The sequence below is a fragment of the Amphiura filiformis genome, chromosome 8 (genome assembly GCF_039555335.1).
Source record: "Amphiura filiformis chromosome 8, Afil_fr2py, whole genome shotgun sequence".
Classification (NCBI taxonomy): Eukaryota; Metazoa; Echinodermata; class Ophiuroidea; order Amphilepidida; family Amphiuridae; genus Amphiura; species Amphiura filiformis.
Window position 1 is genome coordinate 12,528,085 of NC_092635.1, and position 14,266 is coordinate 12,542,350.

At 37.6% G+C, this 14,266-nt stretch overlaps 1 protein-coding gene across 2 annotated transcripts in view; it reads right to left on the minus strand.

The window, feature by feature from the left end:
• Positions 1–1,433: 1,433 nt before the first annotated feature.
• Positions 1,434–14,266, minus strand: part of LOC140158629 (uncharacterized) — a 30,659-nt gene continuing 17,826 nt past the window's right edge. For both annotated transcript variants that reach the window (XM_072181791.1, XM_072181792.1), the window contains exons 2-3: positions 11,233–11,500; positions 1,434–1,857 (exon numbers count right to left, since the gene is read on the minus strand). In XM_072181791.1, the coding sequence (XP_072037892.1) occupies positions 1,791–1,857; positions 11,233–11,500 (335 nt within the window). In that variant the 3' untranslated portion in view covers positions 1,434–1,790. The remainder of the gene's footprint in view (positions 1,858–11,232; positions 11,501–14,266) is intronic.

The window sequence follows — 14,266 nt, forward strand, 5'->3', positions numbered from 1 at the left end:
AATAAATAAATAAATAAATAAATAAATAAATAAATAAATAAATAAATAAATAAATAAATAAATAAATAAATAAATAAATAAATAAATAAATAAAAATTAGTTATGTTTGTACATGGGGGGTGCTGTGCAATAATCATGATCCTTCGATATCCATGATTTATCCTTGCAAATTTATAGCATCGAACCTCCAGCCAATGTTCCTTGTCAGTGCTAGCCACGAAACAAGGTCACAACTGTAGCCACTCCCTCAGTGGTCGTCATTTCAGTGATTGACAGTGATGTAATGCAAATATGGCGCTGGGCATCTGGTCACGTGCGCATTTATAAAAGCGCATTTATATATATATAACCGAAGTCTACTGGTAATCGTCAGCAAACACACTGCCAGTATAGCTTCCTTGTTTTGAAGTGTCCGAAAGTGTCAAATAAAGAGATTATTTGTACTCTTTCTGGATTGTCATGATTATTTGTGACTTAAACCAGTCACTGAAAATATTTTAAGCAGCTAATATGCATTTTTGAATAATTAATTAGGTATAATATTAATTTTGAACACCCTGTTTGATTTTGACCTCACCAGATTGTGAAAATGGTCCTGAAAAGAAATAGACAATTTAAACTATACAACATGATCATTAAAAAGTACACCCTGTATGTTTTCTTGCGCACCCTGAATACCGTAAAGATTCGCCTAATGGCGCTATGGGCTGCCTTGACATAACTGGAATTTTAGGCATAATTTCAAAGTGCCCTCCTGCAAAAAATGCCAGCAGCAAATAGAGGCACAGACCCTGAATTCGTGTTGGGATTTTCAGTGGCAGGAGCTGTACATGAAATATACCCCAAGGCAAAGGAGCCCATGTGCGCCATTAGGCGAATCTGGACCGTATAGTTTCAAGTCATTTTTATGTCAGTGTAATCTGTGTTCTTTCTGCTTTCTTGCCACCTGTGTACCTCAGCACCCATCTCATGGGGCTCATGTAATTTTGAAAATATAGGAACCACTGTGCCACATTCCCCCAATCGCATTGAAAATGTTGAATAATTCTATTCGAAAAAGCCCAAAAATGTCAAGTGTCCCCGTCAATCAGGTTCGAGTTCCCACTCCAACTCCATCTGATCCTTAGACTCAATGTGTCCATCAGGCGTACACGGTGGCGTAGGGTCATAGAGGGTGCCCCTCCCTCCAATTGATCCGAAATTTTAGAAATTTCCACAGGAAAATTGCCGAAAAATGGCTTGTGCCCACAACCCCCCCCCCCCCATCAGTCCCGGTGACAACCCCTCCCATCTATGGTTGGTCACCAACCCAAACTCCCCTTGGGTGACTTACGCTACGCCACTGGCCGCCTACTCGTTGATTTAAATGTCTTTATACGAGAAAGCAAATTCGATTACTAAAATAGACGATTTATATAGTCAAGCTCTTCGAGTAATGTTTATCCGAATATTTATTTCCACACTACATTCGAAATAGAATATATTAAAGCAAAGAAAAGGTTTGTCTCAGAAAATCGGGCACATAGATTTCAAAATTGGCATTTTAGCGGATGTTGTTTGTCTGCTTCTTTGACGTATTTAGATGTCTGCACAAGCAATAGTAAAGAAATTGGTCCAAAAATATAATATACAAAAAGAAAAATTCGCGCATATTTGCATTGCCTTTAAAAATTAAAACATTAAAGGAAAAAAATCGCATACCAGTTAGGGTTGTTTAATCATTTTCTTCTGAGACAAACGTTTTACTTAACCTATGTAAAGCACGCCATATGAGTTGATTTCAGTCATTTTTATTCCGTTGACCGTGATATACATGAACAGTATTCCCATAGCTGGTGTTTTGCATTACTATGGTTGCTGAAATAGAAATAAAAGACAAAAATATACAAGTTATAAATATGTGGTAAAATGATGATGCGGTAACGTTAGCAAGATTTTTGAGTAAACAAACAAACAAACAAAAAAACTCGGGCAAAAAACAAAAAACAAAAAACAACAACAACAAAAAACAAAAAAAAACCTGGTATGAATTATAGACTACGCTAATTTCAATCCAACCAAACCATGGACTCACTGGATCTGTATTATAGTCTGCCTTCCACTTCCCATAAATTATACCAAGTTCTATTTTACGGATAGCGAGTTACCGTATATCACGTCCATGCTCAGTTTCTCAAACTGCCTTTCCCTTTGTATTTGCTGATTATGTAGACAAACATGCCGATGTAGACAAAATCGCCAATGTAGACAAGAGTAAAGATGACAATTCTGATGTCACATTGTTTGATTTTCAGAAGCAGTTCAAGTTGACTGTTGATGCCAGTGACATAGGCTGTGGAGGTGTTGTGATGCAAGAGGGAGAAGATCAAATTGATCACCCCATTTGTTACTTTTCAAGGAAATTCAACAAGCACCAGAGAAATTACTCCACAATTGAGAAGGAGTGTCTAGCATTGCTATTAGCATTGCTATATTTTGACGTGTATTTGGGTACCACAGTATACCCTGTGCTTGTTTTCATAGATCACAATCCCCTCACCTTCATCAACAGAATGAAGAACAAAAACCAAAGACTGGTGAGGTGGAGTTTGACCTTGCAAGAGTACAATCTGGACACCAAACATATTAAGGGAAAAGACAATGTAATGGCTGATGCCCTGTCCAGAATAAAAACCTGATCAAACAAAAATTCCTTTAAAAAGGGAACTTGTGTGACAAGTAGTCACTGTGTATGATGAGTTAAATACTCAAAGTTGATAAAATGTTGAAGTTGATGTAAAAGAAGAAAACATTTAAGACAGTTTTCATTACATTCGAACTTTCTTCTTTTAAGGGGGAGGGTGTGATGTGCTCTCAGTAATTTAATTTAATTATTTAACTTTGTTTACAAGCTGAAAGTATGTCATGAGAAATAGGAGACCAGGGGAAGCACCTTGGAAGTGATCATGCAAGAGTTTGTGTGTTACGATGTTTTAGGGGAAAAACCTTAAATGCTGTAAACAAAGTGAATCAGAGTTATTAATATCATAGGGGACTTTCCGTATTGCTCAATGTTCAGAGTATTGCACCATAGAGAAAAAAACCCAGGAAGTGATGTAATGAGAAAGGTTAATGTGTATAATTAATCTTGGGAAATCCCAAGCTTGCATCATCTGTGAAGATGTGAATGAAATGATGGTTTATTAATAGATGATGGGTTTTGCATGAGTGCTGGTATAAAAAGCTGGAGGCTTGAATTTGGACTTTACAGAATGTCATGGGGGATTGTTAACTCCACATGTGTGTGATGGTCTTCGTGCTTCAAAAAAAAGAAGTACATTCTAACCAGTTTACATAGCCAATAATTGAGCTATTTTAATACAGCAACGAAGGAGATTGCGAGCATACAAATGTGCTATTCCTTATCAAAGGATTAAAGTTCTTCTGTTGAATTGCTGGAGTTTGCTGGGTTTGTGAAGGACACGCATCTGTCAAATACAGCGGAGCTGTGTTAAAGAAACCTGTTCCCTGGAAAAAGAGTGATTGGTGAAAGAAACACCATATTTGGAGAAAGCAGCGCAAGGAGATATATTTTGGAGAAAGCAGCGCAAGAAGATAAAAGTGATTGGAGAAAGCAGCAGCATTTTCGTACGAGCATTTCATACGCAAGGGTATTTATAAACGCAAGTGTACACTGGACTTCGCTGATTTTCGCAGGACAAGTGAATAAGGATATATTACATCAATCATCAGAACATTGCAAGAACTTTAGGATCACCAACAAGAAGACCACTGGTTAAGTACTGATAGAATAACACTGTGAATGTGTGATTTTATTGTTTATGCAATTATTGTTGTTATATGTACCAGTCATACTTTGTTTTCAATTAAAGACTTAGATTTTGTTAGCTTAATCAAACAGTGTATTTGTGTTGTGCATTCGTGTGAGTTCGGGTAAAAGGTGATTTTGGCCTTGAGTCCAGTACGACTCGTAACACTTGAAAGTCGCCTCCCCCATATGTCCTCCTAAAAGAAAACCCCTGACAACGCCACGAGGGGGTGGGAGTGCTCAGGAGGGTAGGGGGTATTATAGGAGGTTTCAAGTTTGAGAGATCAATGATAGATGGAGGGAGAGGGAGTGGGAAAATGAAGACGGGAGGGGAAAGAAGGGGAAACAGGAGGGGAGGTGAGAGAGATCGAGGAGGGGAGAGAAAGAAAGAAATAATTGGTGTTTTATTATGCTCTGTGTTGTAAAATTGAAATATGAAATTGACAAAGCTATAACGTTAACTTTAATAATTGGGCCTTTATCAAATAATAGAGACCTATTATATAACTATATAAATATTATCCCTAAGTTTCAAAATAATATGATAAGGAGATCAGAGATGGGTCCCGATATAATCCTTCTTGCGAAGTAAAAGCTGTAAAGCGAGTTCATTCATGTTTATTCAAATGAAGCGCCTAAAGGTCCGTTCATTCTACCACCGCATTTGCGATGCTTGGCTTGCGATGCGGTGCGTTGTCGCACTGCATCGTACTGCAAACTACTGCATTGCGATATCGCAATAAAGTTATATACATTTTAACTTGGAAATGCGACGCGTTGCGTTGAGTCGAGCAAATGCGGTGGTAGTATGAACGGACCTTAAGGTAGAGTATTTTGTCTAGAAGTGTGAAGAATGACCCACTTGACGAAACAAAAGGGAGACTTTTTGATGTAGTCGCTTACAAGCTCTTACATAATGCCCATTGATACACATGTCCCGAGTTTAATCGACTAGACGCTGTTGGTGCAGTAACCAATCAGACGTTCACGTTCAAGTAAATTTGAGCAAGAAATCCAATCGATATTCCTGAAATACCGTTGCAGTTGAAGTGAATTTTCAAACTTCATTTCACACAGTCTCTATTGAGCTCAATAAGACCAGTAACTTGCGTTAACGTTGTCGTTATAATTCGAAAGATGGTGGCAAAATGTTAACACTGCGGATGAATAATACATTTGCCATAATACTGCTGACATCTGCAGTAAATTACTAGAATTTGTTTGCGTAATACTATTGGAACGTTTCCTAAATTGAATGTTTAGCAATAAACTGCACCTGATAATAATAGACTATCAGGAAGGTCAAAATAATTAAGGCAAATATTCAGCAATTTGCTGTCAAACTACGAGGCGGTCATTCAAAACGTTCTACCTCCTCTCTTATAACTAATGTCAGCTTCTTCAAACATAACATGCTTATACATTGAAATGTCAGCTATAAATGAGATTAAATGTATATTGATACCGTTTCTAGATTTTTGAATGTGTCTACAGAAGCAAAATAAGATTTGATGGACCGGCAACGGTAAAAAAACGTAAAACATTTACATGGACATTATATACGAGATTTGCTCGATATGCAATGGTTATATGACTGTTCAAACAAATTGTAACTGAAACAACATCAGATACCGTAAAATTCCGTCTACAAGCATATGCCTCTAAACGAGGTTTTTTTGACATAAGAGACAAGAGGCAGACACTCTCAACAAAAACGTTATTTGGAGTTTGAACAACTATATTACTGATAGAGGCTGCTGTACAAACATGTATATTTGTAAGACCAATCTATTGCAATGTTTTTGAGAAGGGTATTGGCCTTTCATATCTTTCGTTAAAAAAACCCCTCGTTTAGAGGCATATATGCTTCTAGACGGAATTCTACGGTATGTAACCAAGCACCAAGATGGGCATTAATAAAAGCATACGGTAGTAGCATTCAATCTTTACTGTTATGTCTGATTGTCTTTCAGAGCATGAGAATCTGCTTGAAAATCATTTGTATGAGATGACCTTTAAGCTCTGTCTCAGAGCTGAAAGTTAAAAATAAAGACACCCAACCACTTTTTGTTACTTGCTATTTTCAAATTATTTCCTTGATGTTCAATTACCAAGTGTAATTTCCAGAGCAGGTTTAAAATGCTTCCAGTTAGCTATTTTATTCTAACAGATAACTCCTTTATACAATAAGTTAATTAGCGTTTACAAGTGACAGAATTGCCGTGAATATATTTCAATTACACAACCGGTATCGGGCCTAGCCCTTCTTCAGGTGAAAAAAACAATGCAGGATTGTAGAGAAAAAATACGAACGAAACGCGCGATATATACAAAACACGGACGTCTGAGAAATAAGCAAAAAATTAAGCACCAGATAGTGCTTTATATGCGTTTTGGGAATTTTAAGAAAAAACATTCAATTTGATAACAGTTCTTATCCTTTCTTTGCTAAAAAGCAACGGATTTTGTGGTTTTTTGGCATATTCGTAATGTTTACACATGTCGCAACTCAGTGGCGTGGCGTCATAGGGGCACGGGGGCACGTGCCCCCATCGATCTCAAAATCTAGAAAATCCCATAGGAAAATTGCCGAAAATGGCTTGTGCCCCCAATCAGACCCGATGCCCCCCCTCCATCATGGTCCCCCCCAATATGATGACTCACGCTACGCCACTGTCGCAACTTACACCTAACATTAAGTCTTATTAAGTCGTCCGTTGAACGGCCAAAATAGCCAAGGTTTTCTTTCACTTTATCTTTTTATATGAGCCTAAAATGGACAGAAACCGTTCCCGGTATTACTAATTATTTCAGCATTTTGGGTAAATAATAACAAAATCATAATTGGACGGAAAGCGTCCATCATGGCTTAACAAGGATTAAAAAATACATTAGGTTATAAGTATCGCCGCCTCTTTCAGCTTCACAATAACATAACATTATCACATCAAAAGTTCAAGCGTTTATTACCACCATTATGCACCTGGATGCATGCAGACATATTCAATTCCGATTAGTATGTTTCCAGTAGCAGGTCTGAAAAGTGCTGAGCGCAATGCGGTTTTTTATTTATCAATTTTGAATACAAAAAAATTGCAATGCAATGCGTTATTAAGAAAATATAATACAAGAAGAAAAGCAACACATATCTATTTATTACATTTGTATAAAACGGGTTAAAGCCAACGCTGGAGGGTGGGGCTCTGGGGTGGTAGGACTACTTGACTGTCATTTTTTGTCTTGTTAAATATTCTGCATGCACTTAAAGGCTCATTCAGTGATCCCAGCACAAGTGCAAACAAATTAAAATTGTTTATAAATTGCTTAAAAGTGAAGGATAACTCTCTTAAAGGAGTATTTCGTGATCCTAGCATCCTCTATTTATGTCATTTTTCATTAGATATCCACGAAAAAAACCTATTCCCAACATTTCAGTTGATTCCGATTTTGCGTTCGCGAGTTATGCATGATTATGTGTATTACACTGCTCCATAGACAATGCGTTCTGGTACACCAGAACGAAATTCAAATTTCACGATATCTTTGCTAAACGAATTAATCTGCAAGAAATATTTTGTACATAAATATTATGTAGCCAGAGGTTTCCAGTGATATAAAAATCTCAACTTTTTTGAGAAAAGTGGTGGGATGAGGCTGTGGGTCACGAAATGCCCTTTTAAATTGACCGATTAAAATATGATTAAAATAGATTGAAATGTTTCGTTGTTTTCACTCTAACTCACTTTGTAGACTGATTTCACTATCTAATTAAGTGCTACTCCTAATGTACTGCCAAATGACATGTGTTGCATATGTTTGGAATGAGATTTCAAACTGATTTAGAGTGAACATTTTCAATCCTTTTTTTCAACTGGAAAGGACTTGTCCCTAATTTGGGATGGCAAAAGTTTGAAAAACAATAAAAATCAATACTTTCTACTGAAAATTCAATCGAAAATGATTTGCCCTAACTTTAATCGCTAAAATATTGTAAAAGATTGAGAATCAATCCTTTTGATTGAAAAATTCAAATCACCCGACTGAATATACCAGACTTGTATTAAATTCCAAACCCGCACCCGTACACATGGCTGGGGTTATATCAGATGAGAAATCGTTTTTAGGTACCGCACCGCACTCCGCAGCCCGCACCGCAGCCCCGCACCACTTTAGTCCGCGCATACACCCAAGTCAAGGTCATCGTATATAGAGCTATATTTGACACCACATATTAATGTATTAAAATTGTTAAAGTTTATCATTCTGGGTCGGAGTGTGGAAGAGGGGGAGGTTTGAAAAAGAAGGTTTAAAAAAATTATGGCTTTGAATAGCTAAATGGTTTATATGGTGTTATCAAAAAATACTTGAAATGGCAAGCCCTTTATGTAGATTTCCATGTTAGATCCTCATTCTGCATACACTTCAAAGTTGAAGAAGTTAAAGCAATTTCATTTGAGACCAAGGAAAAGTCATATAATAATTTATTAAAGTAAATGATTTCATTTTACTCATGATGATGCGTTTTCCCTTTAATGATCCATTTCTGATGCAATATAATGAAAAGATTATACAATCTTGAACTTCAGCATCGATAGCCAGAAACACCAACATGAAATTAGGAAAAGGTGTCGATATCGTAAAGCGTTTTTATTTTATTCTAATATCACAAAACATTGTGGGCATATATATCCATGACATCTCTTTTGTGATCAACACTGTTAAAACACAGTCTATTAAAATAAAGTCTATTATTGTAAGGGAGAGGAAGCCACATTGTTTGAGGGAACCAGTAAAATATTACGCGTGATTTGATAGGCCTATGCGTTAACATTCACAGGGAAACTGGTCAAGTAAGGTATCAAAGCAATAATATTGTTCAAGTTTCTTCTTTGCACGAATCCATCCATATCATTCACAAGATAATCTGTACAAGAGATACATATCACTTTCAAATGGTAAAGGATTTTTGGGACACCCTGTACTTACAAATATTCATAATAGACATTTACTTTAACCATAACCCTAACCCAATGGGCTTCTGAATTTTAAAAATTTAAAATTTTAAAATTAGCCAATGGACGAGAATTTATAGCCAAGCTTCCGTTGTGCGGGACTGCGGTGCGGTGCCTAAAAACAATTTCTCACCTGATATAACCCCATAGGCTCTGGACCCGTACCCGTACCCGTACTCGCGCTCTACAGTAAGCCAAATAATTAAGGTACCAGTTATGTTCACCCCTTGTATATCCTAAACAAAGACAGATATGTCATAATTGGAACCAGCAGCCAATAGCTACATCTTTTAGCTCGAATTTAAGACCTTATTTGTTGAAATTGTTCAAGAAATAAACACATGACCAGGGACAAGCGATTTGCGAGGAAAAAATAGCAAATTGCGCGGAATTGCGCGGAACAATTTTTTCAGTGCAAATCATGTATCCCTGCCCATAGGAAAAAAAAAGCCAATTGCGCGGAATTGCGCGGAAAAAAAGTTCCGCGCAAATCGCCTGTCCCTGCACATGACTATCCAAAACTCAAGGAAGATGCCAATTTAAAAGTTGCAGTTTGCTCCATATGATGCCCTATTGATTTGTACACAACGCGTTCGCGAACAAGTTAACTAGCGCCGTGCTTCCATTGATTAGCACTTTAAAACTAGCGTCGTGCTTTCATTGATTAGAACATAAAAGTGCAACTTTTGATTTCGTTTCTTCATTAGGTTTTAGATCACTGTTTCTTTAATTCTCAACCAATTTCAACTAATAAGGTCTTAAATCAGAGCTAAAGAATCCAGGTATTGGCTGCTTGTTTTAATCTTACATATGTGTCTTTATTTAGGATATACGGGGGTGAACACAACTGGTACCTTTATTGTTTGGCTTACTGTATTTTGGCTTCGGACCTTGGCTTCGGAGTTGTGAGTTGAAATTTGCAAGTTACCAAGGGCAGAATTGCGAGTTGGTGTTTGTGAGTTGCCAATTTGAAGGTAATGATTGCGAGTTGATTTGGGAGTTGCGAGTTGCCATTTGCTTGTTGAAATTTGCTAGGTGCGAGTTGAAATTTGCGAGTTGCGAGTTGAAATTTGCGAGTTGCGACCCGTGAGTTTACATTTGCGAGTTCTTCCGAGTTTTTTACCAAATTTTTACAGAAATTGTTTTACCCGCTATTGGAACTACACGTACCTGCATTGCCTGTGCTCTAGTTTCATGCACAACGTTGGACATAACGTTGAGAGTTAAAAATACGACCATCATCTATGATTCCCTGTTCAAAGCATACCTCAAGCTCAACCACATTACAGTGTTAGATTATTTTATTATATAATTATATAATAAGATGTAGTGGGGTATCGGTGCTACTGTAAACATTGCTGTAATTGAACTGACTATTAAATGTGATTTCAATTCCAAACAGTTTTCCCTCTCAAAATTAGACAACATATAATTATTGTTCACCATAATAGTGAGCTTTTTAAACAGAGGAGAAACAATATCAACACATTCACAAAAATGTGAACTAAAGATTCATTTGATCATGTTGATACGTGACCTGACTCTATACGAAATTTTTGCAAAACATCGGAGATGGGTTGCATTAACAGTTAGGTCTATCACTTCAAATGATTTTTTATGAATGGATGTCCTATTGAATTCCTCATCTATTTATTACAACACCTCTGAACTCGATCCAGCCAACTGAAATCCAGGTGAAATGTGAACACATATACATATACTCCTGTGCAATCAGGTCCCGATACCTTAGCCAGGTTAAAAGTTAGGGCTCCTATCCGAAACCATCTGTTACACCTCCACCCAATCCAATCCATGTATAATGTACCGTAACCAATTCCTCATTCCAAACCAGTGCGTCACTCACTTTTCCCACTTCTAAATATCGCGGGAGCATCAAGTATGTATGAATTGAAATTCATACTTCTTTCCGGTCATAAACAATCTATTGATCGGTGACGTCTGTATTCGCTATCGTAGACATGACGTCATATTGGTGACCCCGGGGCGTTACCATAGCGACTGGATCACGCTTTCATGAGTACCGCAATGGCGATATCAATGTATGGAATTTATTTATCAAATTTTTAATTACCAGTCATATTTAAGACCTGAAACCTCATGATTCAGTTCAGAAGGAAAACATCTTGCAAAAGCTTACTAGGCAGTGAAACCCATCAGAAATGGCTAAAACTTAATTTTCAAACAGCAGAACATCGACGTGTACAGCGTACATAGCGTTGTTATGCAACCGCTTGATCCATCACTACGGAAGTAGTTGTGACCTCGGCAGGAAGTGACGTCGGACTACGACAGCGAATAGGGAGTTGTGGAAAATAATACGCGCTGGACTATTTCAAATAATGAAGAAATATCATCCTAATATTATACCTAAATTATTTTTTATGTATTCACCTTATTCGGTAATTTCGACCTTTGACACACCTGGAGCCATACATACTGGTACTTAGTTGTCTTTTTTCAACTTTGATCATCTCGTCAGCTTCGACCATGTCGTCTGTCTCATCAGTATCACATTTATACCAGCAGCAGTATTCACCGCTTTTGCACGGTCTACCGATAGAATTAGGAATGTTATCATCATGAGGAATGTTATCGCAGTCATCTATACACAAGATAGATGGAATCACGTTATCCGGGAGGTCCAGAGGAGGACACGAGTCTGTTAAGCAAATATAGAAAACAGCTTGTTATTTGACCTATGGATTTTCCGGAGGAACAAGGAAGTTTACATCGGAGGGAATATTTTCAATTTTGAAGGCCGATTTTGTTGGCCTGTAGCATAATACCGTACATTATTATGTACCTACCACACTGTAAAAAATCCCAATCCCTTTCCCATCATGCAGTTAAACTTATGCAAAATGTCAACACTGCGGCCCGTTGAAGGTCACCTGAATCAATTTGCATTGTGGGATATGCCCGGGGGGATATGGTGCAATTAATCCCACGCTTAGCCTCTAATCTGCCCTCATAAAATAATACCGTACTACTGGATTAAAATGGTTTAAACGTCAAGATATCTGTGCTCCCCTTAAAGCCATATTATAACATTTGCTGAGGAGAACGCCCTGAAAAAAATGTTAAATTCTGGTGTTTACACGATTGTAATGTACTTTAGTTAATAAAGATACTCTGCAAAAATGAAGACTTTAGGTGCTGTAGTTTTGTCAAAATCCGAGATTTTGAATAAAACGTGGAACCGGCGTTTTATTATTACGATGGAAATATTAGTCGAACACGTATACACAGTACGTAGGCATACACGGCGTGCGGGATACACATACACACACACCCCAAGGATCGTACCGTATAACAACCGCGGAGTAACATGCATGGGCGCTAGTAGTAAATTCCAATTTTCTATGCTTTACCTCACTTGTTCAGCTAACACTTTTATGGAAAATAAATACTAATCTATTTTTACAGAAATGTTATAATATGGCTTTAAGGTTAGACAAAGAAACGTATAAAACGTATAAAAGACGTATAAAGTTGTTCTCTAAAACCAAGTTTTCTCAGCAATCAAGTATCGCAGTGAGAGAAATGTTGGTGCGTTGAATATAGCCAAGGGAGCTCAAGGGGGTGACGCTATATTCACGGTTGTTCTATTAGCAACGCAAATCCTATGAAACATGCCGCTGGTTTGCTAGCTAGAAAATGAGGCCAGTTATCGATCCGTTATGAATAATTCATATTCGACCCCTTGATCATGTTAATTCTCGCGTTTCACAATACGATGCGCCTCCAGCGGTCGCTGGGTCGAGGCCAAAATACGCAGTGCATCATGGGAAAATGAGTCGACATCCAAAGCCCGCGTTATACGAATACAATACAGGAACATGCATCATTGTGGGTTTAAATGTCATTATAATGATGTTACATGCGAATGCACAGTAAAACAACAATTTACAACTATAGTAGATCCATTTTCTATCTATTGATCACAGGGAATCCTTCGTGGAGCTGTTTTCAACATACATGTATTTATTATCACACTCGCGTGAAAATTCAATAGCAGCTAGAACGGCGATGTCGACTCTGGAATCGAAAATTTGACTGCCAAAAGCAATCGCTGCGGCGCATCGTATTGTGAAACGCGAGAATTGAGATTGGCAATAACAACGTTGTTAGTTTTGCGAACTTTGCCTGTTCAATGAGAGCATATAGCGCGCCCCCAATACACCTGGGCGCAAACCTACGATCCGGTTTATGAAATGGCGGACAGGTATTTCCCATCAGGCACCAGTGATATGTTTTTTTCAAAAAAAAAGTCTACTAATTTGATATGAAATGACATGTTGCAATAGCAACGTCAAAATTAGGACTTGCTGTCAATAATACGAAGGAAATACGTGACAGAGGCCAGGTATGAAATACAAGTAGTATTTGAAGTTACGAAAACCTTTGACATCCCACTTGACCTTCCATCACAGCGCCATATTCGTCCATGTGTTTGTATTTATGTTCTCAAGTAAAATAAAACACCAATCTGCACTTATCAGACAGAATGTTACTTGGCTCCGAGCATGAATTATTGATTTTATTCGGAGGTAAAGAAATGCACAGTTGACTACGACTGTTCGCCAGCCATGTACTCCAAATATTTATGGTAAATCCACAGTTGGTAAATCTGACTAATATGGTCACATGTTGACATATCACGTGTCGGGAAATCACATGGCAACATTTTAAGATTTCATGCTTGTTTACTAGTTAAATTGCCATTTTATTCTTGATTACTTATCATTGTTAATTAACATATCTTTTAAATGCTGATAAATCGTGGTTGGCTGCCCATATCTGTTAAATTCAATGTTTTATGAATATAATTTCACACCACCCGACTTAGCTAGATTTCGGAGCTCTGCTATTCAAATTCACGTAAATTTCAAAGTCTATACACTTAATATATTTAATATGATACTCATTTTTTTTGTTATAACCAACTGGTACACGACATATACTACTACTAGCTTATTACCTATACAGAAAGGGGTTTATACACATTCACTCAGCAATTTGACATGCCTGGCGCATCGAGCCATTCTCCGTCTTCATAACATGACTACTGCTCTCTATAAGTCAGGGTGCAAATTTGAATAACAATACGCTATTTACATATCAATGCGGCGTATGCTAATGAGCCACTGCCGCTTCCACGAGTTGTTTCATGATATACAAATTCTTAGAATCCGTTTGAAAATCCTTCGTTTATATCCTTTTTACGCACCATGTTCACAAGATAAAAAACGCGTTCTATGTTGGTTGTTGAAGAACAAGTGGATTCGCACTACTAAGTACTGTCATGGCAATTTCTGACCCGAAGATATAGAGATGATAACTCTGGCGGGGAGGGGGGGGGGGTACCATTTAAATGAATATAAGTCTAGGTGTATAGGGCACAGTGTCCTCGCCCCGATAACTT